Below are 27,117 nucleotides of genomic sequence, written 5' to 3'. Positions count from 1 at the left end.
CACCCTGATTGTCTGGTCATCAGAAGATGTCAAAAATGATGATCCATCAGGAGAAAACATCACACCATGAACCCAACTGAAATGTCCTCTGCAGTCAGCGACCTTCACACATGAGTCTGTATTCCACAACTACAGAATATAGAAAACCACATTCATAAGCATTCTAAACACACCAAGCCTACTGAAAATACCAAAAATGACCACTTCCAGTAATATAGTCCAAAGACACTACCAAAAATAAAAATGTCTTTTAAAAATTTAAGTTTATTGATACAATTTAGGTATACATAATGACCACATTCATTATAAGGAATCCGTATATGCACCTATTTCTTTCTTTTTCTTTCTTTCTTTCTGTCTCTCTTTCTTTCCTTTCTTTCTCTCTCTCTTTCTGTCTTTTTAAGATAGGGTCTCACTATGTAGTTCAAGCTGGCCTTGGGCTCACTTTGTAGCCCAGGCTGGCCCCAAACTCACAGAGATCCTCCTGCCTTGGCCTCCGTCTCCTAGTGCTGGGATTACAGGAGGGCGCCACCACGCCCGGCTCACACATATATCTTGATTCCTCTTTTTTCCCCCATTCCCATCCCCTCCTTTTAAACCTCCTTCCTCTCCCCACTCACAAAGCTTGGTTTTCATTTCATCCTTGTCTCATTTTTTTCTTTCCCTTCCTTCCTTTCCCCCTCCCCCTCCCTACTTCCCTTTTCCTTCTGCACAGTTTTTTCCTACTTCACAATATCTATAGTACGTTTCAAAAATACAAAATGTCTTATGCAGATTATTCATTGTATGATTATTTTTTAATAGCAAACAACTAGAAACAACCCAAATGATCAAGACTAATTAGTCACATAACAGAATACCACACTAAACAAAATGAGTGAGGGAAAAACTTGGTAATGACTAATTTCTGGGATATAGTAACAGAAAGAAAGCAAAATGCAGAAGAGTACATGTACTATATTTTATATGAGTTAGAAATAGAGATGTACACATACAGATGGACACAGGCATGTACATATATATATATATATATATATATATGTATATATATACACACACATATATAAGTACATGGACACATGCACATAATCTGTTTATACAAAAAAAAACCACTGTTACCTATGGAACAGCAAAAGAAGAGTGGAGGGGAAGAGATAAGCACTGTGAGACTTCTCTGAATATCACTTTTTATAAAGCTTGGATTTTGGAAGCATCTTTTATCTATTTTTAAAAATCTATCTAAAAAATAATAAGATCAACACAAGCCGCTTCCATTCACAATTTTTCACCAATATTGTCTGTCATCTAACCTTTATTTCATCTGACTGCAAAACCCCAATAAATGGACGCATTAATTGTACCATGTTCACATTCTCATTATTAATGCTTATTACAAATTGTCAATGTCTACTACCAGCCTGGCTACGTTCTGCCCTGTGTTCTGCCGTGAATTATGCAAACATATCCCAGTCTAATGAAATACCACCTGTGCCTGAGTTCCTCTAATACACTCAATTACAGACCTACTTTATGATTTTAGAACTAGTATGGACAAAACAAGTACTTCATCACATGCCCACTGCTTTTCATCCACTGCGTTCTACAGTTACAATGAATTATATGAAATTTCCTCTGCCTTATCTCTAGAGTCCAACCTGGGATGTGCACAGCTACAGACCAGAAATGAAAACGATTCCACAAGTGAAAATCTCCCTGGAAAAGCCTTCTCTCCCCCTCCGTGTTCTTCTGTATCTCACCCTCATATTTGTGGAGGCACCAGTGCCACATTCCTACATTTCAAAAAAGAAGACACTTTCCTGGAGTTTCTAAGGACTCAGAGAGAGGGCAAAAAATGACAGGAAAGGCTGAGAAAGGGGCTGTTTTTCCAATCCTTCTAAAAACCTTTACGAAATGCAAAGAAGGAAAATTCTAGCCACGCCTATTTGAGGTCTATAAGTAAGGTCCTAGGTCTCTCAGCGGATCTGAATACACCAATTCAGCCCAAGGGAACACTGCCCATAGCTCCTCACTTCTTCCTACTGTTCCATACAGAACTGGAGCACTGTAACTTGCTGCCTCTGCTTGCAGTGGGCAGTTCTAAGCAGAGAAATCCTTCAGCATTATGTAAACTGATGTTCTTAAGAATCAGGAGGCACCTACAGAGCTCATCCCTCATTCTCATCCTATCTGTTACCTCTAGGCTGAAGGGCTACAGCTTAGCAACTCCCCCCTAATGCCTGAACAGGAAGGAGCAAGATTGGCAAACTCACTAAAAACTGCTGAAAGCAGCACAGAACACTATAAAGTACTTGCAGTAATCAATGTTTCCCTCAGAGTAGCCTATGAACCAGGTGAATTTCCCAGCTTTGGCAGATGAAGACCCACACCCTTCTAGAACTGAGATCTCAAGGGGTCTCAAACTTGCAATCTTGGAAAACTATTCCTTCTTTGAAGGAAAAATACAACTCACTGAGTATTAAATAAATTAATATAGCAACTCACTGGGCAGAATTCTTCAGGTAAAGATTCTGAGCATAAAATTTATAAATATAGACAAGTTATTTATAAGAATCATTTTATTCAGTAGGGCTCAACAATGAAGATCCTTATCTTAACCAATTCCAAATGGATGGTATTTTCCATCTGATCCTACTCAGTAATCTAAGAATGTTAATGGAACTCTCATCACTCCTTTTAAGAAAAGTCTGTATCCCTACTTCTTAAGAAACGCCAAAGTTTCGCTTGGGAAATCAATGGTCATTTCACTGTTTCCTCAGACTACAGCACACATTTAACATTGAGGAAATGCTCGGTGAGTGATACAGCCACTCCGTCACACTGTCAAATCTTCAGTCACTGTTAAAATAATAAAGCCAGCTCTACAGTTAAATGTCCCACAGCTGCAGGCCATTAGGTTATAAAGAAAATATAACTTCTCATCAAACATCCCTCCAGCTAATGGTGAAAGCAGCTCGTTCTCTGCAGTGCTCAGATCTCAAGAAACGCAGGTAGCTCTGGACAAGTTCTCCCACTTACCTCCACGCAGAACTGGGACAAAGCCACCACTGCCAAGTGGTTCTGGGGGGAGAAGTCACAGTACTGGATGGTACTGTGGTGGCCAGTGTGAATTTCTGCTACGAGGCCACTGGTGTGAACGTCCAAAAGCTGTGAACGTAAATAATAAGATGACACGAAGGTAAAATATTTAAAAAGAGAAGCTAGACCAAAACTGACTTTATTTTTTTATATCGCCTCCTGCTTCAAATATAAAATGTAAGTCCTGAAAAACAGTAATTACTGGTAAGTCGCATAATTATTGACAGTCACAAAGAAGACTCAGATCAATATACGTACACTTCTAAAATACTGCTCATCTTGAACTATATTTTCCGTAAAGGAAAATTCATCACAGATGCTCTCTCAAGCTGGCCTAGATAAAGAAGTAAAGCTATTGCGAATAAATGAATGGACTAGCCAAATTAACATACAGAGTAGCTCTCCCTAATGCTTGTTTATTTAAATGAGAGAATGCACAGCCATAAATGAAGACGATCAAACTAATACAGAGCAGAGGCTGCTAAAATGAAATTAGCTCAATCATTTCTATTCCTCTCCAGAGCTAACAAATTACTCCATTGTGATTAATCATTTTCCCATTTTTGAAGCAGAAAAAGCTACTTTGGAGTAATTCAACTTTTTTCACTTTAATTTTGAATGATTTTTAAACGCGGACTATATTTTGCCAAAGTTGTTGCCAAATGATAAAGTGGTTTCTATTTAATACATGTATTTAGATTGCTGATTCAGTTTAGTAACAACGTGAAGATGTTGCCCCCAGGAAGAAAACGAAAGCCCCTCTCCATCCCAGCGGGGCCCCAGGAAGGGTTAGTGAGTGCCCGGAACGTGCAGCCCGGGAGCAGGCACACAGGGGGGCCAGCGCAGCAGCCAAGGCCAACAGCAAAGGGCAGAAAATCATCTTAAGTGTCTCCCGGGACAGGTCCTTCTTCAAAATCAGTGACTGAGGGTGACTGAGGAAACTTGGCGAATGCGGACTAGAAAAACTTCGCAACTAGGCTGGGGATATAGCTCAGCAGCACAGCGCCTGCCTGGCAAACGTGAGGTTGTGAGTTCAAGGCCCAGCACCAACACAAAGAAAGGAAAGAAAAATGTCACAACCCTAGAACAGCAAAAAAGAAAAAACTTACAACAGCAGTGGACTAACATGACACTAGTGGGAAGGGGAAAGGAGAAGATGGCAAGGAGCTGCGTATGTTCAGGTGACTTTAGGGTAGTTCGGTTTTAGCACAGTGAAACAGAGAGCTCATCCACAGGTTTTCGAAACATGACCGCATTTCATGCAATATAAAATAGCACTGTCTGTTTTCACTGGGATAGATCTTTTAAAATTTTTTTAAAGCAAGAACTTTTGCTCAACAGCACTGCTCATTAGAAGAATGTAACCAAACCACAAAGACACCATTTCACACCTACTAGGATGGCTATAATTTTAAAATGCAAATAAAAAGCGTTACCATGGATATAGAGAAGATGGAACCCTGCCTTCTCTATTGCCAGTGGGAATGGAAATTCAAAATTGGTTTAAAAAAAGTGATAAAGTATTTCATATCTTAAATAAACAGAAGGAACACTGGCCTCAACATCCTAAGTTATTCCTGTAACGCAAGGCTACCCGAAGTCTCCACACGCAGTTCACACCGTGGGGCTCGCGGGAAACACGGGGAAGCTGTCAGATGCGGGAGACCTGTTCTCCAAGGCCACCCAAGCCCACAGCATGGCTCCCAACGCCAAGGAAGACAAGAATGCCCGCCCCCAATCACACAGCGGGACTTCATTTATACCGGACAGTGTAGAATGCAAAAATTAACAGAAGTTTTAACATTCTTTAAGTAAGATTGAATCTGGTTTTTAAGACATTCGTACTTACAAAGATTTTATTTTTTGCTGCCGCCATTACTCTAGCACCATCGGCAGACCACGAACAACATTTCACTATCACCTCCATTTCCTCTTGACAGTCCTCTGGATTTAGGAAGAACTGCTTCACATTCACGCTTTTCCTCTCGTTTGCTGATCTCACATCCCAGAGCTTCAAATTTAAAAAAATAAAAATAAACAAAAAACTTGCTTTACTCAACTCATACCTCTAGAATCAAACCTGAATTAAATGTCATGTAACTTATTCACTTTACCTACTAAATTATTTTTACCTATGGATAACTTCCTACAAAGCTTTTACATTAGGTATTACAGTTTTCATTCATCACCTTCCTAAAAGAAAAAAATGAGAAGCAGTGTCCCAAACGGAGATTACAAAACTAAACAAAAATATAACCAGGCCTCGCGTGGTGCGGAGGCTAAAAATTAGGTGCCAACAGTACGGGCAAGCGTGGGCAGGGGAACGAGGAGCACAGCTCGCCACTGCTGCCCTCTGCTGGGCCAGGCAGGAAGTGGTGCGCACACCCAGAAGCCCCCAGAGACCAAAGCCCCTGAAAAGACACCAGAGATGAGCTCGAAGGACGCTAGACGCCTTGTGTGCGTGGCAGGGCCAGATAAGGGTATGAAACTCACTGGCCCCTGGTTCCACGGACCCTGAACCTCACTTTAGGGAGTAACCTCAACAGCAGAAAACTCAAAGCCTTCAAAAGATACATCTTCACTCCCAGACCTCGAGCAGCTTCCCAGCCTCAAGAGATGATGGCTACCACATTTAGACCAAGGAGTGCCCAAGGAGGAGAACAGAACATGCCGCTTCTCAGCTGGCCATGGTGGCTCCACCCATAATTTCAGCACTCTGGGAGGCTGAGGCAGGAGGACTGCACGTTTGAGCCCAGCATGGGTAATTTAGCAAAGCCCTGCCTCATAAAGGACTGAGGGTACAACTCAGCGTAATCCCTTCTACCAAAAAAAAAAAAAAAAAAAAGCTGCTTTTAAGGCTTTGCCCCAATTTTCAAAGCATAGCTCCCAGATAAAACCTGATTTTTCTGACCAGACATATCTTTAGATATGTAATATTTCTCTAAATATTTAGAGAAATATTAGTTTAGAGAAATATTACATATACCAAGAAATGTGAGCTTAACCAAAACCTTCCCCTTGCAAGCACTGTGGGGAAACTAAATAAAGCATGAGACAGCAGGGACTAAAACAGTTAGCCTTTCCTAACACTAAAGAGAAAAAAAAGTAAGTGCCAGAGCTTCAGTCACATCAGCCAGAACACATGAGAAGTCACACTCTGTTTCCCTATTTATAGGAAAAACAAAGCAACTGCCTGGATAGATGAAAGAAAGAGGAAAATAACATGATCCGATTTCATTATACCTGCCTGAACCACATCTGCTCCTGAGCGTGGCTTTGGCTCCTATCCACCCGGAGGTGAAATCCCACACATGCAGGGACCAGATAAATTAAGGCCAGCGTATCGTTCTCAGTGCTCTGTGTCCAGGGCCCCCATGGACCCTGAGCCCTTGTGTGTATTCAGTGACAATTTTTTAAGAAAAACTCACATTTTGAAACAATTTACCATCAAAGCCCACCCCACCCCCAAGAAAACCACATGCTTACCTACATGATATCCTACAAAAAGCTTAGAAAATTTTAGAACCACTTAGGGCAGAAGGTAATTTTACTGTTGCCATCCTTTCAGACGGTAAAACCTTAGAAGACTTTGACCTTGAAATGCTGTTATCTAACATCATTTTGCAGGACCTCTGCTTGGTATATGTCACTGTGTCCGAGCAAATCAGCAGGCGACACTGGCTTATTGGCACTGTGGGGAAGCCACCACCAAACACAAGAAGTCTCCCTGGGCATGTGGCAATGCCTGTCCCCTGCTGTTGCTGGCACTCACGCAGGAAAACACAGCGATCAAAACCTGCCCCTGACAAATGCAGACTTGGACTGATTTGAAGGGAATCAGTTGCAGTTTACATTGTTCACACATTTATGGTTTTTTGTGTTATTTTGGTTTTTTGGTACCGGGAATCAAACTCAGGACCTTGCACTTGCTAGGCAGGTGCTTGTGCCGCTAAGCTATATCCCCAGCCCCGTTTACACATTTATGAAAGACTACGCTAGTCACTTCACACTTGTAAGATGAACCAGATTTACATATTACCCTCAAGAAGCTCACAGGCCAGCAAGAGAGGCAAGACAAACACTTAAGTGACTCTAACACAAGAAATGTCAGACAGTCACTGGAGAGGAAAAGACAGCCCAACAAGAATGCTACATTCACCAGGCATAGTGGTACACAACTCTAACTGCAGCACTCGGGAGGCAGAGGCAGGACTGTCTTGAGTTTGAGGACAGCCTGGGCTATATATTAAATTCAAGGCCAGTCTAAATTACATAGGGAGATCCTGTCTCATAAAACAGACAAAAGAATGCTGTAGTCAAGCTCTAAGCTTGAGGAACCCTGCAGGAGGTCACTACCTCCTCTACTCCTTGATGATTAGCCTACCTTATGGTACCTCTAGATAGAAAGTCAGCATCTAAAAGCAGGTGGAATGCTCCAGGACTTAACACTAAGTAGTGATTGTGAACCTTTTAGAGCTTTCAATGATAACAAACAGCCAACAGCAGCACACGTGCCACAGGCCCACCACCACTCTACTAAGCACAAGCCAGAATGCAAAATGGGAAGGCAAACACAACGAAAAAGGTGAGCAAGCTCAACCTGGTCACAGCATCAGAAGCTGAACCTTAGCCAACAAAGTCCTCTGCCCTGACGACACACTCTAGATAGATGGGCACGGTGATGTGTACCACCGTTCCAATGAGAGGGAGAAGGATGGCAGCTTTGAGAGCAGCCCAGATAATTCAGTGAGTCCCTGACTCAAAATAAATAAAAAGATAAAAAGGACTGGGAACGCAGTGCAGCACTCCCAAGGTTCAGTCCCCAGCAGCACCACACACACACACACACACACACACACACACACACAAGCAAAGCAAAACAACAAAAACTACCCTCTCTATAATTTTACCATCTTCATGGTTCACCTGTTCATTTACCTTTGTCCCCAAGCTGATTCTGAATAATGTCAGGCCAGCAAGTGTACTTTTTAATGTTTTGTTCAGTATTTACAACTCATATGTCTAGTATAGTATCTGGCACACAGTAAATAATAAATGATCAACAGATACATTTTTAATGAAAAAAAAAAACCAGATTTCATTCAAGTTTCAAGCACAAGTAAGTAGACAACAGTAGTACTGACAGAAATAACCTTCAGGTTAAAAGTGCACAAAGAACACATATATTCATCACCGGGCCCTCCTGAAACTCAGGTAAAGCAACTATAAGGGAATTTTTCTCTCTAGGCCTCACCTCCAAGGTAGGGGAGAATGGTAGAAAAGATTACAGAAGCAAAACTGTGAAGGCTACAAAGCAAAAAGAAAAGTGACGAGGAGACTTCTAAAACCAAGTAGCGCTGGGCGTGGTGGCGCATGCCTGTAATCCCAGCACTCAGGAGGCTGAGGCAGGAGGATCGTTGTGAGTTCGAGGCCATCCTGGCCTACAAAGTGAGCTCAAGGCCAGCCTGAACTGAATAGGGAGACCCTGTCTCAATAAGACAAAAAATAAAAATTTAATTAATTAATTAATTAATTTTAAAAACCAAGTAGCACAGCTCAGGCCACAAATCTAGAAGGTTCAGCAAGTGCTGCCCTGGAACCGCCGGGAAAGGCAGAGCTAACTTGCGAGGACACTAACAGCCATGAGATCCCCTCCAGACTCTGTGCTAAGATCTCAGGGCTATTTCACACTCGGCACAACTGGGCGCAGAGCGAGAATACTGAAAACAGGGAAATTAAGAGAAAGCTTGTGTTTCAAATGGTGAGAACCCTAGATACCGCTGACATGTATCCCTACAAGTAGGAGGAGCCAGAAAATTACATTAGACAAGGCGTAAAGACTAACGTCAGGAGCTCACCATCAAACACGAAAGCCAGCTATGCCCACAGGGAAACCGTAATTCCCAATCAACTCCTTAGCGCCACAATCTTAAACAGAAGCAGAGAGCAGAGATACTGGAGCTAGGATGTACCTCTAAACTGTAACAAAAGCAACAAACAGAAAAATAGCAGCCATATATCAACGTGAAGACTTTTTAAAAAGCTGTTATTAATACTTGCAAGAAGATTTTTAAAACTACATTCACGAATCAAGAACACAATTACATACAAAAAGAAACTGGAGAAAGAAGGAAAACATGCAAACAAAGTTTTGTAATGCAGAAGGGGCAGGGGCCGCCGGGAGGGGAGGGGAACGGGAAGAAACAAGTTATACCATGTAAGGTACAAGTTCTCTAGGATGAATGTGATCATTAATAAAATCTAATTAAAAAGAAATATATAAACTAAAAAAAGAAACATCATAAAAATGGGTACCTAAAAATATGATAGCAGGAGTTAAAAAGGCAATAGACTGAGGCGATCATGGGCTACCCAGTGAGTTCAAGGCCAGCTTGGACTACAAGAAAGACCCTGGCTCACATACACACAAAAAAAAAACCTCAAAAGAAGGACTAGAAAATAAAGCTAATGAAATCTTCAAGAAAGTAGAGCAAATGGACAAAGAGAAGAGGAAAAAAAGTTTAAATTCAAGGTAAAGGGAAAAAACATACTACGTGGTTGAATTAACTGGTCACAACTTTTATTTTAAATCCTGAACACTGTTTTAATCAAAATCATGAACCATACTGGAGCCACAAACGTGGGCACATTTGGGGAGAAAGTAACCAGCTGGACTTAGAGCACAGTAACTCCGAGGCACCGTGGGACATTAAAGCGACGACAGCTAACAAGCTGTTAGGGACGCAGAACAGGGCGCCCCAGAGAAACAAGGCTGGAGATGAAAGGGCGGAAAGTCGCTCAGAAGCCGGGAGAGCTGAGGCCGTGAGGCTGGAGTGAAGGACAGAAAAGAGGTAGAAAGCGTGGGAGCCACAGCTAAGTTTGAAGGAACAGCCACATTTTAAAGGGCAGGGAACAGAACTGAGGAAGTGGTCCAGAGATGAAAGGAGAAGGGTTACACCGCTGACGTTTTATTCAAATAAGGAGTTTTTAAAAAGGAGTGATGGAAGGTTAAACGCTGATAATACAGTACAACAAAAAGACTGAGATTAAAGAAAACGACCAGATTTCACACTAATCCACATACACTGGACTTCACGACAGAAAAATGGAGATGACGGATAGAGTGGACTTCACAGTCTCCCCTGCACAGTCTTACACAGGGAGGATGGGAGGAGACTGAAAATGGGTTAGGCAACGAGCAGGTGGTCAGGGAATGGAGGGAAACACAGGCAGCGCTCCAGCTCGGACCTGGAATGTCTGAAGGCCCGTACATTACAGGTTTGTCCCCCACCTATGGTTGAATTACAAGGTTGGGGAGCCTTTTGGAGGTGGGACCTCATGGGAAGGCTTCAGGTCATGGGAGGGAAGGGAGATAATGCACCCAAAAGACTTGTGAAATCCTGGTCTTCTCCTCTCTCCTTTACTCCTGCCTAGAGATGAGTGGTTCTGCTCTGCCCCACACCTGTGCCTCACCACAGGCCCAAGAGCAAGTATTTGTTGCAGTCACAGAAAACTAACACAGGTGGCTCAAGTGTAGTCAGAAAGGCAAAGAGAAAAAGATAATGACTATTTTAAAAGACAATCCAAGGAAGAAGCAAAGGTTTTTCACATTTTGATATTATAAGCTTCTGGAAGGCCTAAGAATATTTACAGGCTATGGGAAAATATCTAAAGGAAGAAGAAAAATCAAATAAGTAACGTAAGAGATGAATAACTACTGAAGCAAGGTACCATGGGGGCACGTAACAGGAATTTCTCTCAGTACTGGCATAAGAAAAAATATGGGAGTTTTTATGGGAGGCTCACTTTGCGGGGGGGCCCAGGTAGCAAGCTTTTAGCAGGTGGTTTTAACCCTTTGAATTGCTATGAGGTAAGGTTATCATCACAGAATACAAGGGCAGGCATCTAAGACCAGCAAGAAAGGACTAGAATAGGCATTACAGTGGGAAACAGCAAAACCAGGGATGAACAGACCGTAAGTCTGTTCAGCTTACTTCTCTGGAACAAATGAATGGCTTCATTTTAAAATATTCTTGGGCTGGGGATATAGCTCAGTGGCATAAGCACCTGCCTGGCAAACGCAAGGTCCTGAGTTCGATTCCCGATACAAAAAAAAACCCCGTGGAATAATAAAATCTTCTTGAACATTCCACAACTAATAATAATGAAATGATGTGTCCAACCTATGTCCCCCCTTCTTTGTCCTCTTTTGTGTACTCTTATAATAAAAAAATACAAAAAAAGAAGTTTTGTTACTTATACACACTCAGTATATTATGTATTTTATATACGGCCCTAACTAAACCTCCTCACTCAAAAGAGGAAGGCCAATAAAAGAAAAACAGTGGACGCAGGCTGGGCACAGTTGGAGGATGTGGAATTTTCAATGGAGGTTGATGGAAAGAGAGCTTGCCCTGATGTATAGAATGCCTTCTTCTGAAGCCATTCATTCACACAGCGAAAAACTAAGAAATAAAGCATGACAGGATAGAAAGACTCTCTCAAAAGAAAGCTGCCTTAGGCCACCCAAGAATATTCTGAAAAACCTCCTGTCATGGTTTATGTCTACATGTCCCCCGAAGCCTCTTGTGGTCATCCGTGGGGCTTTTTAGAGGTGGCTGGACCTAGAGTGTGACGCTGGGATCAAGGCTGTGCGACTACTAAATTAGCCACTGGTTTGGCAAAATTCTGGGCAGGATTAAGGGTGCCCCACCCTGATTGTGCGGGAGCCTGGATGGAAGAATATGGAGCACAGAAAGAGGGTGGCTTGCTGCTTGCTACTTCACTGCTTTGCTACCTTCTGCTGCCACGCACTGTCTCCCCTTACAATCGCTTTTGGCACACCACCCCGCCCTGCAGCCAGCCAACTATGGACTGAAACCCCTACGAACTGTGAGCCAAACAGAACTTTCCTCTTTTAACTTTGGTGCCCGGAACTTTGTCTCAGCAATGAGAAAAGTAATGCAGACACCTCCAATAACATAGGCCATCCTAAAGGAAAAGAAGGATATTTGATATTTGTAGGTACCAAATCAAAGATGCTAAAATTCATTCACCTGAATATTCTACCTAAGAATGCTCCCCAAATTCACCATTAGCTAGTGATTCTACTCTGAAAGGGTTTCTAGGTGCCCTGGAGTAATTTATACAAAAAAAATGAATTATCTGCAGTCAGCAAAGAGAGATCAAAGACTCAATCACAGTAGCATCAAGAGAGTTTATTTTGCTAAGGAGTTACCTAGAAAAATTAACAAATCTTCATCTAAAGAGATTCTAACAAGCTAGGAGAGTTTAAGTATTTCTCTAGAAGTAGTGTACATGTCAAGGTTACTGGTTTGTGTCTTGCGTACAGTTCTGTACTGTGAACTTCAGCAGACACTCAACAGAAAGATGATATGGTCCCTGAAGATCATCAACCTACGGTCAATCTTATTAAAGAACACAAGAAAATGACTCAGCTGTGCAGCATACATATTTACACATGGAAAACAAAGACAAACCAGTTTGTATCTATAGATTAACGGATTGACATAGGCAAAGCTATGTGTTCAGAACCACACAGACAGGTATTGTATGAGAATACTTCCCAAAAAATGCTTACAGAAAGTTCTCAGGAAGGGGAAGGAAGGGACAAAAGGGGCAGCAGAGGCAAGAATAAGAAAGTAAAATTTGGATTTTATTTCAGAAGTGAGGTGGGGATTTAAAGAAGAAGGATTTAGGTTTTCTCAGGAACATAAATTTCAAGAGACCACGTAAGCTTTGTTCCGTAAGTCTTGAGTTATCCCTCCATACGGTTTTTCAAAAACAGAAAAACAATCAAAAAAAGGCAGAATAAATGAGAAGTGAAACAGTCCTTTACAAACCTTACCTTATAGATCTTAAATACTTGAAGAATACATGCATAAAACTAAAGAATTCGAATTGCATGAATTTTAAACATTAGATTGTAAACCATTCACAAACAATCACTGGGAGGAGCAATTATGATTACACTGAACCTGCTACTAGGAGTTGAAGCAGCAGCTCTTTCTGTAGAAAAAACAGTACTATGGTTTGGATCCTGACTATCCCCAAAGGCCATATCTTGAAGCTTGGTCCCCACCTGTGGCACCATTAGGAGATGGTGCAAGCTTCCTGAAGCAGGGCCTAGAAGAAGGAAGCGAGGTCACTGGGTGTGCACCCTGGGGGGTGCGGGGATCCTGGCCCTCTCCTGTCCCTTTGCTTCCTCACAACCACGAGGTGGGCAGATTTACTCTGCCATACCCATACACCCCCAGCCTCACCACAGGACAAAAGTGACGAGGCCAAGCAACCATAAACAGAAACCTCTGGAACTATGAGCCAAAACAACCTTTTTTCTTATAAGCTATTTCTCTCAGGTATTCTGTCACAGTGACAAAAACAACTAACAAACAAACAGATTTCCATAACTAAATCATAAGACTTCCCCTAAAATTATAGTCCATTTTAATAATGTACAAAAGCTTACCTTTAATGTTCCATCAGCTGAACAACTAGCCAAAAGCTCATCATCTGGGGAAAATTTGCAGTGAGTAACTGAATTTGTGTGTCCAAACAAGGTATTTCGACACTGTTTTTGATTCAAGTCCCACAGCTATTTAAGAAAGATAAAAGGATACATTAAAAAAAACACTGATACTAAGTAAGGAAAAGTAAAAAACCGTATCAGCCTCTTCCTCCTCTTCCAATTAAGATCTTTAGGCTAAAGAACAATGTTCAATTCAAAGTAACACAAAGGTGTCAAATACAAAGATAAACTTGTGATTAATAAGGCTGACTTTAGATCAACATCTAAATCTACAGAGGGACTTAAAGAAGCTTTTACTCTGATCCCTAAATAACTAAACAATTACTAATTATTTTAACTGAGTAATTGAGAATCCTTATTATGTTACTCAACTACAAAAAGCTAGAAGTAATATGCAATATAAACTGTCCTGATTTATTTTCTTTGTCTTCTGAGACAGGGTCTCACTATGCAGTTCAGGCTGACCTTGAGCTCACTTTATAGCCCAGGCTAGTCTCGAATTCACAACAATCCTTCTTGTAAGAGGTGGAGACAGGAGGGCCACAAGTGCAAGCCCAGCCTGGGCAATTTAGCAATTTAGGGACAACCTGTCTCCAGAAAGGGGAGACTCAAGCAGAGTCTTGGATTCAATCTCAGTACCACAAAGAAAGAAAAAGAAAAAGAAAGGGGAAGTTTGACAGAATAAAAGAGATTTAAGAGATAAAACGACCAAGTGCCACGTTTTTGGGATTCTGATCCAAATAAACCTGTTAGAAAGACATGTTTTGAGACTACTGGGGAAAGCAGAGATAGACCAGGTATCTAACAAAACTACAGTTTATTGTTAGATGTGGTCATGGCATGACACATTTAAGAGCTCCAAGAAGCATACTACAGTATTCTGGGTGGAGCAGTTGCTACAAAATACGCTAGCCCAAAAAGAGGGAAGGAGTGATAAAAGAGGACTGGAAATATCTGACTTCATATGTAATTTGTTGGACTAGATGATGGCTACCACAGGGGCTCATTATTGTATTCTGTCCCTTGAGTATATTTGCAAATATTAAACAATGTACATAACAAGGGCTACAGTCTCTGGTGATTTGCACTAATTACATAAACCCAGGGGAAGAAGTCACATATCACCAAAAGTTGATCTTGGAAGAAATTCTTTTGAAATGATCAGTAAGTGAGATAAACCCTATTCCTCATGTCCATCTCCATCCTTGGCTCCTTGAGCCTAGTCCCACTAAATGTAATTCTTAAAAGCCAGCATGGTAGCCCATGCCTGTAATTCCAGTACTAGCAACGTTGAGGCAGGATTGCAGCAAGGGCTACGTAGTGAATTAAGGCCAGCCTGAACTGGCCTTTTAGACCCTGTCTAAAAAAAATAAAAGCAATTCTTCAGATAAGGCAAGTTACATAGAGGGAGCTTCAGATTTACATATTTTTCGCTGTATTCTCAGCTCAAGAAATCAAAACAAGTGCATTTTAATAGTCTATCATGATGTACGCATGGTATAACAGAATTTAAAATAAAACTTGCCTTTAATTAAAATTGTTTATTAACCAAAACCCCCTCCCACATGGTAGAGGTTTTCAATCTATATTTAAGAGGAGGTAACAGAAACCTTTTCAATCTTCAACATGTTAAAAAGTAACATCAAAAAGTAGACATAGGCTGGATGTGGTGGCACACGCTTATAATCCTAGAACTTTGGGAAGCTGAGGCAGGAGGATCACAGGTTTAAGCCTAGATGGGGCAATTTATTAAGACCATGTCTCAAAATAAAAATATAAATAGATAAATATAAAAATAAAAACAAAAAGGGAGCTCAGAGTAGCTCAGTGCCCTCAGTTCAATTCTCAGTACCACACACACACACACACACACACACATACAGTAGTCACAAGTAATAAGACTTCTCCTTTTTATTTATTTTTTTATTTTTTGGTTTTTGGGTTTTTTTTTTCCGGTACTGGGAATCAAACTCACGACCTTACGCTTGCCAGGCAGGCACTGTGCCACTGAGCTAAACCCCCAGCCCCGACTTCTCCTTTTACAGGTGGCTTTATTCAAATACGGTAAAGCTTTCCTAAGTAAAAGTGAGCTATAGCTGTGAAATAGTTTTATGTTACTACAATTAATCTGCAATTTTGGTCCAATACACTGTTTTAAATTAGGAATTGCAGGGCCCTGGGGAGCCCATTACCCTGTCTGCAAAGGAGGAGGAGGAGGAGAGAAGGACTAAGAGTACGGAATGTAGGCCCAGCCCCTACTTTAACCACAGTAACAGGCTTCATATATTTTAAACACCGAGATCCTATGTCTTTTTCTTTTGGAGAAAAATAAACAAAGGTTTGGCTTCCTAAAAAGAGGGGAGGGCCGAGGATATAGCGCAGTGGTACAAGAGTCTGCCTGGCAAGTACAAGGTCCTGAGTTCAATTCCAAGCACCAAAAAACAAAAACCTAAAAAGAGGGAGGGCAGTTGTCAGTAAATATGTCAATATTTTCCTAAAACCTTGAAATAATCTGTGGAAATGTCAAAATACAGAGTCTATGGGGTCTACACCCTGAAATTATTTACCTACCCCTCCCCAGAACTATGAGTTCACCTTGCAAAGATGGTTGACACTGAGGAAGACGTAGAGATCAAGCCAAAAAGAAGAAAAAAAGAACTTAACTAATCTTTCCAGAATTTAATCTAGCTATCTTCATCACTTACAGGGAAAAAAGATACACCTTTTTGTAACTCATGATTACAATCATTAGCAAATATACAGAGAACGAAGATTTTTGGTTTAGTTTGTTGTCTTCTGTTTGTCTAGCAGCACCTTCCCTCCTTTCTCTAACAATGTTTCTTTTCAATTAAGTTCTAGTTCTGATTCACATACAGCTGGCCCCACCTCACTTGTCCCACGCTTATATGGCTAAACCTGTGACCTTTGACAAGTCGAGGATTCTATTCTACTAGTCACTGGGGTCACAGCAATGAGCACGAAGCAGAGAGTGAACAGGAGTCTGGTCTACAACAGATGTATGGATGGGATTGGGGATTAGCTCAGTCACTGTACCCAAGGCCCTAGGTTCAGTCTTCACTAAACTTTAAAAACCATAAAAAAGAAAATAAAATCAGATGTATGAGATCTGGGGCAGGGTAAGCTTCTCTCCCTCTGTGACTAGAAGCGGCAAGATTCAAATAAATAATCCTGGAGCCGAGAAGCCGAGCTGGCTGTATTACCTGCCACACAGAGGCTGCATAAGGAACCATAAAGAGGAAGACAGAGCCTGGGGATGGAGAGGGAGCTGGACCCTGAGAACTAAGGTTAACCACCTGGAATCAAGCGTCGCCTGAGTTCAGATTCACGTCACTGCTAGACTTTTCAGTTATGTAAGCTAATAGTATCCTTCTTCTGGGGGAAGGGGTACTTAATATGGGGGGCTGGGGACATAGCTCAGTGGTATAAGCACCTGCCTGTCAAGCACAAGGTCGTGAGTTCGATCCCCGGAACCGCTAAATAAATAAATAAAAATTAAGTTAATACGGAAGTTTCCATCACTGCAGAAAAAAAATAAAATAAAAGCCCTAATAATACACGAGAAAATCCAAGGAGATGTTCTGATATATCCTTGTGTCTACATAATTCTCAATACCCACGCTTACTTTGAGGAAAGAGTCATTTGATGCAGTGGCTAAGAGAAGGTTTTGACTGTTGTTGGTGAAACAGCAGCAGTTCACTTGCTCCGAGTGCTCATCATAGGTATGTACAAGTTCCCCAGTCACGGAATTCCAAATCTAGAGTAAACAGGACAAAATCACAAACATCCACTGTTTCAGTCATGATGCGAATGAACACCCCTCTTTCTCTAGGATATGGTGACATTTTGCCTAAGAGCTTTTCAAAAACCTACTTGTAAGCCTACACGAGTCTGTCTATAGCATGAAGGGAATCCTGTGAAAAGGGAAGATTCCCACAGTCACCTGGATGACAGCCGCAGCGAAGTGCTGAAAAGGAGACAACATGAGAGACTATGTCTAAAACCTGGCTCTACCACTTACGATTTGTGTGTCCCCATCAATTCCTGGCCGTACCTGCATCCCACTTCCCTCTGCTGCAAAATGGACCTTATACCCGTCCTACCCAACTCCACACATCAAAGAGATAACAGCGTTGTTAGTGGAGACTCCATGTAAGTAAATACAAAGGCCCGGGAGTGTGGCAGCACTTGTCGAGCACACAGGAGGCCCTGGGCTTTATCCACACACCGCTAACAACAGTGATAACAGTGATGGTAACAATAATGAAGACAGATTGCTCAGTGAAAATAAATATAAGGAAGTATGCAGTGTAAAGTCAGTTACAGTAAAAAGTAACCATTCAGTTACTAAGTAAGACAACTAAGCTGTCTCTGTTCTATATGACAACAAACAAAAGAAACAGATTACCTAAAGAATCTTCAGCAGGACTTCCACTCCTCAGAGGTGCTCATGTTCCCTGCCTGGGGATCCCCCGTATCTTTCCTGAGCACTTATTAGAATCCCTAGAGATCCAAAGAGTTTCTCTCATTTTGAAGCTCTGTAATGAATATTTCTGTCTCTTATTTTATACTTTGAGTTCTGAGAAAATCAACACTCAGCCTTACTTCCTTTTTCTCCATGTGCTCTTGACTTTAGAACTGCCCAGTGTAGCCAACTCCAAGTCAGACTCAGTAGAAGCTATGGAGTAAATTACCTGTTGGCTATAAAGCCCCCAAGTTACTCTCAAAAAGTAAGTTCTGGCCACGTCTCGGCTTTATGTGGACTTCCCTGTTCCTCTTCCAGTGTGGCAACTCCAGGAAATCTCCTAAGCCAACTTTCTTGCCCATTCCGCTTGGCCAGACTCAGTATTCCACAACTCCTCTGAAAAAAGCCTGACGTGAGGTCTTGTCTTAATTATCAGTGATAAAACAGACCTTAAGTCCTCAGTTTTTCTTAAATTCTACATTAACTGGGATCTCATCTTACTGAAAAGCTTTTGTACATCTAAAGAAATCACCAGCAGAGTACATAGAAAACCCACAAACTGAGAAAAAATTTTAGCTGACTGTCCCTCAGAAAAAGGACTTCTATCTAGAACATATACAGAATTTAAAAACATCAGCCCTCCCAAATTCAAAGACCCAATCCTAAAATGGGCATCTGAGATGAATACATATTTCTCAGATAAAGAAATACAAATGACAAATAAATACACAAGAAAATATTCAACATCATTAGTCATTCAAGATACGTAAATTAAAACAACACTGAGATTTCATCTCACCCCAGTAAGAATGACTATCATTAAGAAACCAACCAATAACAAATGCTGGCAAGGCTGTGGAGAAATAGGAACCCTTCTCCACTGCTGGTGGGAATGCAGACTGGTGAAACCACTGTGGAAATCAGTTCGGAGATTCCTCAGCAAACTAGGTCTAGAGGTCCCATTCAACTCAGCTAATCCCCTTCTGGGTATTTTCCCAGAAGAACTGAAAACATATCACAGCAACATATGTGCACCCATGTTCACAGCAGCACAATTTGTAATAGCGAAATTGTGGAAGCAACCCAAATGTCCATCCACTGAGAAACGGATAAAAAAGTTGTGGTATTTTTATGTAACAGAGTATTACTCAGCTATAAAGAAAGATAAACTCAAGGCTTTTATAGGTAAACAGTCAAAACTGGAGACCATACTCATAAGTGAAATAAATCAGACCCACATGTGTAAACAACATATTGTCTCACTAGTGTAAGAACCTGAAAGAGTGAATAAAAATAGGAGATATGATAGACATTGTGAAACGAAAGGAAAATGCTCAAAAGTAAAGAGGAACTGGGATGAGGGAAAAGAGGAAAGAAAGAAGGGGAAAATTATGTTTATATGTAATACAGGATAGCTAACACAGTTGTACTACTGCCTTCTATTGCTTTATTGAAAGGAACAGTTACTGAATAATTATGTGATCAATCTTACGTGCCTATTACTTGTTTTCCTAAGCAACCACTTTGAAGAAATCAATATGTAATACAACAACCATTGTTAATTTCCTATCACCTTGTCAAAATTTCAGTATTGCTTGTATTGTTCTTGGGTTATTTTGTAAATGTTATGTGTTTGTTAATATGTTTTCGTTTTTATTTTTTAAAATAAAAAAAATTCCACAGTAGCTTTCCTTTAATTCCATAAACACTCCAGCTAAAAGCTAAATTTAAGATCAAGAAAAAATAAGTGGGCTGGGGATTTAGCTCAGCGGCAAAGCACCTGCCTGGCAAGCGCAAGGTCGTGAGTTCGGTTCCTGGTACCAGAGAAAAACCAAAAAAAAAAAAAAAAAAGAAAAAAAGAAAAAAGAAAAAATAAGTAACAAAGATAAAAATTACCTTCTTCATTTTTCCCTGTTTACTTTTTAGGCTAGTAACCTATTAGTTTGCTTATCCATCTGCTTTTGCACTGAATACATAAACCAGTTCACAAAGGTTAAAAAACTTGGGTTACATTTCACAAATGATGTATTTTACAGCCGGTGTCTGCTCACAGACAGTAACTCTGTGCAAGCACTGCTTGCAATCATAATGCACACAGAGAGGTCAACTGATATTTAACCCACCGACCCATCTGCTAGCAGAAGGCATGTTCCTTAATTTGTAATTACTTTTCCCCACTGCCTGGTAAATACCTCAGGCTGATCAACCTGAACATTTTTGCTGGTGCTTAAAAACAAAGCATTTTTAGACAGTGTTAATTTACAATGCATCAAGTTTGCAAGTGCACAAGCATGGGTCCTTTAATCCTACTTACTATGGTCTCTGATAGGGAAAATACCACTCAAGAGGAAAATACTTTCCTACCTTCACTTTTTTATCCACCGAGCAGGTTGCTATAAATCTATCATCTGTGGAGAATGCACAACAAAGCACTTCGTCTTCATGAGCATTGATTTCTAGAAGTTTCTCTCCTGTTTCAGCTTTGAACACCTGCATAAGCAACAATAAAATCTTTTTCCTATAAACCACTTAACTGAGAGTTATAACTAAATAAAAGTCTTTCTTCAAAGTATCTTAAAAAATAAAAGATAGAAGATATTAATAGTTTTTATTTTGGTAAATGGAAATGCACCTTAGCAAAATCACTCCAAAAATTAGAACTTCTACCATAATTGATAATTCATAGCACAGAGAGCTATCCTTTATTAAAGGAGTAAATAGCAGTGCATACCAGTGAATACAGCTTCAGCTTATTGAGACTATGTTGGCAAATTCCTAATAACCAACTAAAAACCATTTCATTCAATGTGCTCTCTTTCTGAGGCTTCTGTCCAAAGCTGAAATCACTCAAATTCATAATCAGGTCCCAGAGAAGTAAGGCATGCAGCACATGCCTGTAATTCCAGCTACTGGAAAGGTTCAAGCAGGAGGATGGGAAGCTTCAGGCCAGACTTGGCAAGTAAGAGTCTCCTCAAAATAATTTTTAAAAAAAAGAAGGTTGAGACGGGAGGTTGAAGCAGAAAGACCCAACTTCAAGCCCAGTCTAGGCAACTTAGCAATTTAATAAGACCCTGTCTCAAAATTTTAAAAAATGTTGTAAGAGCTAGGGATCTGGTAAAGTGCTGGCCTTGTGCACACAAGGCCCTGGGCTCAGTCTTCAGTACTGCAAAGGAAAAAATAACACAACAATGTAAAGCAAAAAAAGCACTCATTGGTTTTCTGAAAGCAAAGAAGAACTTAGAAGAAGTTACTTAAAGCATCTTTGGAAATAATCTTGTTCAATTCTTATTTACAGTCAGATATATATATCTAAGTCTTTGATAAATTATTTTATTTAACCACCATTTTTCCATCACAGGCCTATCCACCGTGCTATGAGGACCTCTCTTTCAACAATGATTTCCTTACCACCCGCTGGCAAATGGACAGCGGGTAACCGACTGGCAGGAGAAAGGCTCTTTATCATCCAGTGAGTCCAGAATATGAAACATGTACCTTTAAAATCTCCAGAGAAAGCTGTCATAAAGTGTTCAAAAGATTCAGATTTCTCTATTTCTAACATGCAATGTTCTTCAATCTTGGAATTGAACATATTCTAATCTACACAAGACTGGGTAAAAATCTCTGAATTTTTCTCAATAGAATTATTTTACCTGTAAGGTTTTATCAGCTCCACAAGAAGCTATTCTCTGGCCATCCTCAGAAAAGCACGCATGGTAAACAGCATCTGTATGGGGGCGGACAACCAAGCGAGAGAGATTCTTGATGGTTTTTTTGTTTCTAAATACAAGGAAAAAATGAACAGAGATCCAGTAAGTGAGGGTAAAAGTAACTACTTTCTTGCAGTAACAAACTACCTTTTCTTTTTTTGAACCAGGACTCGAACTCAGGACCCTCACGCTTGCCAGGCAGGCACTTGTACCGCTGAGTTATATCCCTGGCCCCCAACCTACCTTTTAACATGGGTATATTCCCCCAAATACAAAATTTTTATATTACTAATATCCACAAGTGAAAAATACAGCTATGAATGGCTGACTAGGAAGGAATGTCACAGGCTGAAATGCAGCTGATGCAAAACCTGTAGAATTTCTACAGCAAAAACTAGAAATGATAAACTCAACAATTTATAAAGGAACCAAAACTAGACTATGCACCAGTCCCAGGTCCCTTTCCCAGGCACCATCCCATGGGGAGCCAGCCCACTCCGGTTTTCCCCATCCAGGTGTCACCTGTAGGGACCTAGTCCTGTTAGTTTGTCACTCTGACCTGGGGGCAAACAAGGATGAATGACAAAGAGACACACAGTCAGTTTAGCGCATGGGCAGCCAGCAGTCTCTTGCCTCTACTGAGCAGAGGAGCCCTGAGTGTCTGGTTCACCCTGCTTTTACTCACTCAAACACGGGTACAAGCAATTGAAGTAACACAAGATTCATCTGCCTCGCGCTATCCATTAGTGCACGCCCTGGTAAACAGCCTGATCTCAGCTGTATTAACCTTCCCTAGAACCAGCAATTTGCCATCATCCCTGCACGTCACCAAAGAATCACAACCTGCTCCCTTTCGCCTTTGTGCTCACACAGGAGGCTAAGTAGACCTCAATTCTCCTTAACTGGTCTCCCACACCAAACCAATACTAAGATTCCATTTTAGCCACTAACTAAAACAGGTGATTTATCTTCCAGAAATTTCTACTGCATACCAAGCATATGGGCCAGACCAAATGCTTAACACTTGTGGGGAACCACTGAGACTGCTTCAAAGCTCAGAAGCATCTAAGGACACCTCAGTACGTTTCCCCACTGTCCAGCACAAGCGCACAGTGGGATACAGTTATGTTACCATGACTCATCACAGGTAAATATGCATGCACTGGTTACAGTACTACATAAGAATGTAAATAAGTGATAACAGCCTGCATAAGAATTATACAATAAAGATGCAGGTGGTTCTTGCACTCTGCTCTGCTCCGTGCTGCCTGCTGTTGTTACTAATGCACAAGTGCACTCTTTAACATGAGAACCTCACACATGAAAATCTCCTTTGGGCCCCCTTGAGTGGGCCAACGATGCTATTTTTAACAACAGTGATAGGTATTAAGCACTTTCTATGAATTAGGCACTGTTCTCAGCACCATGTGTGTCTATATACACACACCCAGTCTTTCAATCTTCGCAACAGTGCTGTGGAGTAGGGCACCAGGTGAGAAAGCTGAACAACTTTCCCCTAATGATATACAAGTAATCCCTGGCAGAGCTGGAATTCAAGCCCAGGCAGTGTAGAGCCACTCTTCTTTTAACTTCCAGACTATTCTAAACCAAAGAATATAACGATTACAAGAGAAAAACAAATAACCACAATAAAAGGTGACAAATGGTTCAAGTAAACAAGGAGCACACATTCTACAACACTGACAAATCTAGTTTCAGTAAGTGAGGAGGGCTGCTTCACTTAGTGACAGTAAAACCTTCACTTTCCCTAGTGGAAGTGAAACCTCCACTTTCAAGGAAGATGTTAAAGAATGGCTAACTTTTGTAAGTACAAAGGTAGTAGAAAGATAGAAAGTCTCTGACTTTTCATTTTATATTGAATTTTTTGAAACGAGGAAATGTGTAAAATAAAACCAATAAAAAATTAAACTACATTGGAACTAAAACAAAACTGTTAAAAATCTTCTCACTTGTCACCTCCTTTTATGGAACCTCCCTGAATTCCTCACTTATCTGAATTAAGTACTTACCAGTTCTCTTATTTTATACATGCCTCTGTTGTTGCACTTATCACATTATATTGTAATTATTTGCAAAAACTTCTTTCTTCACAACGAGATTGGGAACGCCTCAGAGAAAGCCTCAGCACCTACTAACAGTGCTTAGCCAGTTAGAGAAACTTAAACGTTTGCCCAATTCCACCGAATCAAGGGAACCACCTACGGCAACCCAACTTATTTATAAAGAGGTCCAAGGCAGTATAGATCATGGATACCAACCAGGAGTTCAATTTAGACATAAATTATACATGAAAAAAGAAAACCCTCGGGTTGGGGATATAGCTCAGAGGCACAAACACCTGCTTGGCAAGTGCAAGGTTCTGAGTTCGATCCCCAGTACCCCATCCCCCAAAAACTGGGAAAAACAAAAGAAAACCACTCATATTTTTATTTCCACTCATATTTCGTATTGCTGTGGGAGCAGCACGGCATATGAGGAGCACAGACATAAAGCTAAAAGACCTGGGGTTTAAATTCCACTCGGATGCCACAGGAGCCAAGTCAATTTCTCTATGCCCAGGCAATTAATATTTATATTACAAGGTCATTGTGAAAATTAAATGGAATAGCACATATGATTATTAATAAATACAAGGTATTACAAAGGTGGTAGTTTATCCTTTCCTTTTTATTAACTGGTAAGATTAAAGTAAAAGGGAACAACTTTCTTTAAAGAATCAGTAGTCAGTGGACATTTAGTAAGAGCTGTATGAATGACCAGGGGTACAGAAGCACACGTGTGATTCCAGCACTTTGGAAGCTGAGGCAGGAGTGTGTTCAAGATCAGCCTGGGCTACATAGGGAGTTCAAGGCTAGCCTGGACTATAGCATAAGACCCTGTCTCAGAAAACAAACAAAAAAGAAAGAAAAAGAGCTATGTGCAGGGCAGAGTGTAAATTGCTTTACAGCCATCACCTCACTTACATTCTCACAAAAGCAGAGCATGGTGATGCACACTTACAACCCCAGCACTACAAATGCTGAGGCAGGATATGAAGTTCAAGCCCAGTCTGAGCTCCATCACTGAGTCCCAGGCCAGCCTGGACTATAGAGCAACACCCTGTTCCCAACAAACAAACAAAACAAAATAAACTCTAAAACAAACTCAAGGGGCTGGGGATTTAGCTCAGCGGCGCAGCGCCTGCCTGGCAAGCGCAAGGTTGTGAGTTCAATTCCCGGTACCAGAGGGGGAAAAAAAAAAAAAAAACAAACTCAAGCACGTGGTACTAATATTTAAGAGGACTTGTCAAAATGCCTTCTAATAAGGCACCTATTTCTATGGACTTGAAAGATACAATCATTTTCTCCTGTGCTTATTTCTCTGGAACATTTCACTAAGTAAAAATGCTTATTAAAAGTTATGTCCTTTCTCAAAGTAGTTAAATCTTCCTGGAGTGAACTGATTCACTACCTGAAAAATAATGACACAGCTAGCACTCCACTCTCTTTGGTTCCCTTCTAACCTACTTACATCCACTCCAGGTAAAGCATCCCGTTATCGACCTCCTGCTTGGCCTGCAGCTTTGCTTGCTGATAAACTTCTGAAGTTTCCGGTTCACAGAGCCCCAGTTGTACAATATTAGGAAATGGCTGTCGTCCAAGAAGGTGTCCATTTAAAGATAAAAACTCCTGAAAATTCTCACAGACTGCGCAATCCTATGAATAAACTGAAAGCTCTTAGAAACATAACCAGGCCCACGATCTGACATTTTTCTGTTTCTGTGATCTTGTCACTTTAAAGACTTAAATGACTTATTCTCTATGTGAACTAAAATATAATAGCCAGCTGTTAGGTAACAAACACATAGTGACTTTCTTCTGACTTTTAAACACAGAGTAAAAATCTCATTATCAAACATACTTTTTAATGCTTTTTCTTAAAACCACCAAAAACCTTACCTTCCCAACTTTCAAACTTCAACCCTACCTACAGTCCCAGTAGGATAGGAAGCAAATTAATTAGAATAATCAAAAGTGAAAGCAAAGAAATTATTTCTACTCAACCCTTCCATTCTGCTCATCCTCACCATTAAACTAAAATTAAAGGTCACAATCAGACATCTTTAAGCATTAACTTTTCATACTCATATATACCTTTTCATCCAATATATGCCTGTATTCCACAAATTCATGAATCAAATGAGCAGGGCCTACAAGTTCTGTTTTTGCTTTAATCCAATCCAGGGAAAACATTAAAGTGCAAAGTTCCTTTACAAAAAAAAAAAAAAGAAGTAAAATCAGCAACACTGTTAAAAGATTGAAGAATTTTAAATATCATCCCATTACTATAAAACTACTAGAAGAAACTTAGCAGGTATCTAGGATTCAGGCTGACAAAGACACTAGTAAAAAGGAACATATTAGTGGTTCCAAAGAAATATAAAATGGGCCTCATCCTTCAACTCAAAAATAAATTAGTCCAATAAAGATTTTAAATAAAATATAAAACTCTAAAAAATATTAGGAGATAGAGATAAATCATGTTTGTTACCCTGAGGTAAAGAAAATCTTTGTAAGCAAGACATCATAACAAAATATCCAACAAATAAAAAGGTATACTTAACTACATAAAAATTCAAATTTTCAGTACAGTAGAAACACAAATTTAAGATCAAAAATAAATCAGGAGGAGGGCTTCCGGCGCACAGGGAGCTGCGGGTGTGGAGCGCCAGCCTTCTGGCTGGCTAACTTCCTGCCTGCTGGCTCCCGGAGGGTGGGCCCCCAGCGCATGGGGAGCCATGAGGCGGCGAACACTATTGCGCGCCGGCCCTTAGGCAAGCCGCCGCTCAATTGGGATCTATCATGACACAGAGAAACAGTGACACAATTGGCCCACCATGCACAGACTGCAGTTGCCCACCCACGGAAGTGTGTGAATCATTGAAACTTTGAACAACCCCTGGGAATATATGCCATACAACGGGCCATTCTTGCTCCTGCCATTGGGAACCAGAAAGGTCCAGAGCCACCGGAGGAGCAGCTGCTGAACAAGGACTCGGAGAACATGAGAATGCAGACTAAACCCACGGAGCCAGAGGTCCAGTGGACTGGGGTCACAAGAGCCGCTTGAAAGCTGTAAACCAGGAAGACCTTGCACAATACCTGCAGAGACTCACTGGAAGCCATTCTTCCCCTGACAGTACAGGCTGTGGTGAAGCTCTGGAGAAATCTGCAGCAGGATTCCTTCTGCCTGTGCTGACAGTTGGGGAGAGGACACT

The 27,117-nt window shown here is 40.9% G+C and overlaps 1 protein-coding gene across 2 annotated transcripts in view; it reads right to left on the bottom strand.

Annotated features, from left to right (window-relative positions):
* The window catches only part of Apaf1 (apoptotic peptidase activating factor 1), a gene marked incomplete in the record, with an annotated part of 73,837 nt that overhangs the window by 23,216 nt on the left and 23,504 nt on the right, over positions 1 to 27,117 (bottom strand). Inside the window, 9 exon segments of one of the 2 annotated variants that reach the window (XM_013518590.1) lie at positions 4 to 129; positions 3,037 to 3,165; positions 4,946 to 5,107; positions 13,586 to 13,711; positions 17,290 to 17,421; positions 20,494 to 20,619; positions 21,783 to 21,909; positions 25,371 to 25,555; positions 25,994 to 26,107. In XM_013518590.1, coding sequence (XP_013374044.1) covers positions 4 to 129; positions 3,037 to 3,165; positions 4,946 to 5,107; positions 13,586 to 13,711; positions 17,290 to 17,421; positions 20,494 to 20,619; positions 21,783 to 21,909; positions 25,371 to 25,555; positions 25,994 to 26,107 — 1,227 coding nt within the window. 2 annotated transcript variants of the gene reach the window in all.

This window comes from Chinchilla lanigera, unplaced genomic scaffold, assembly GCF_000276665.1.
Source record: "Chinchilla lanigera isolate Chin_1 unplaced genomic scaffold, ChiLan1.0 scaffold00004, whole genome shotgun sequence".
NCBI lineage: Eukaryota > Metazoa > Chordata > Mammalia > Rodentia > Chinchillidae > Chinchilla > Chinchilla lanigera.
This window is presented reverse-complemented; position numbering and strand designations above follow the sequence as displayed.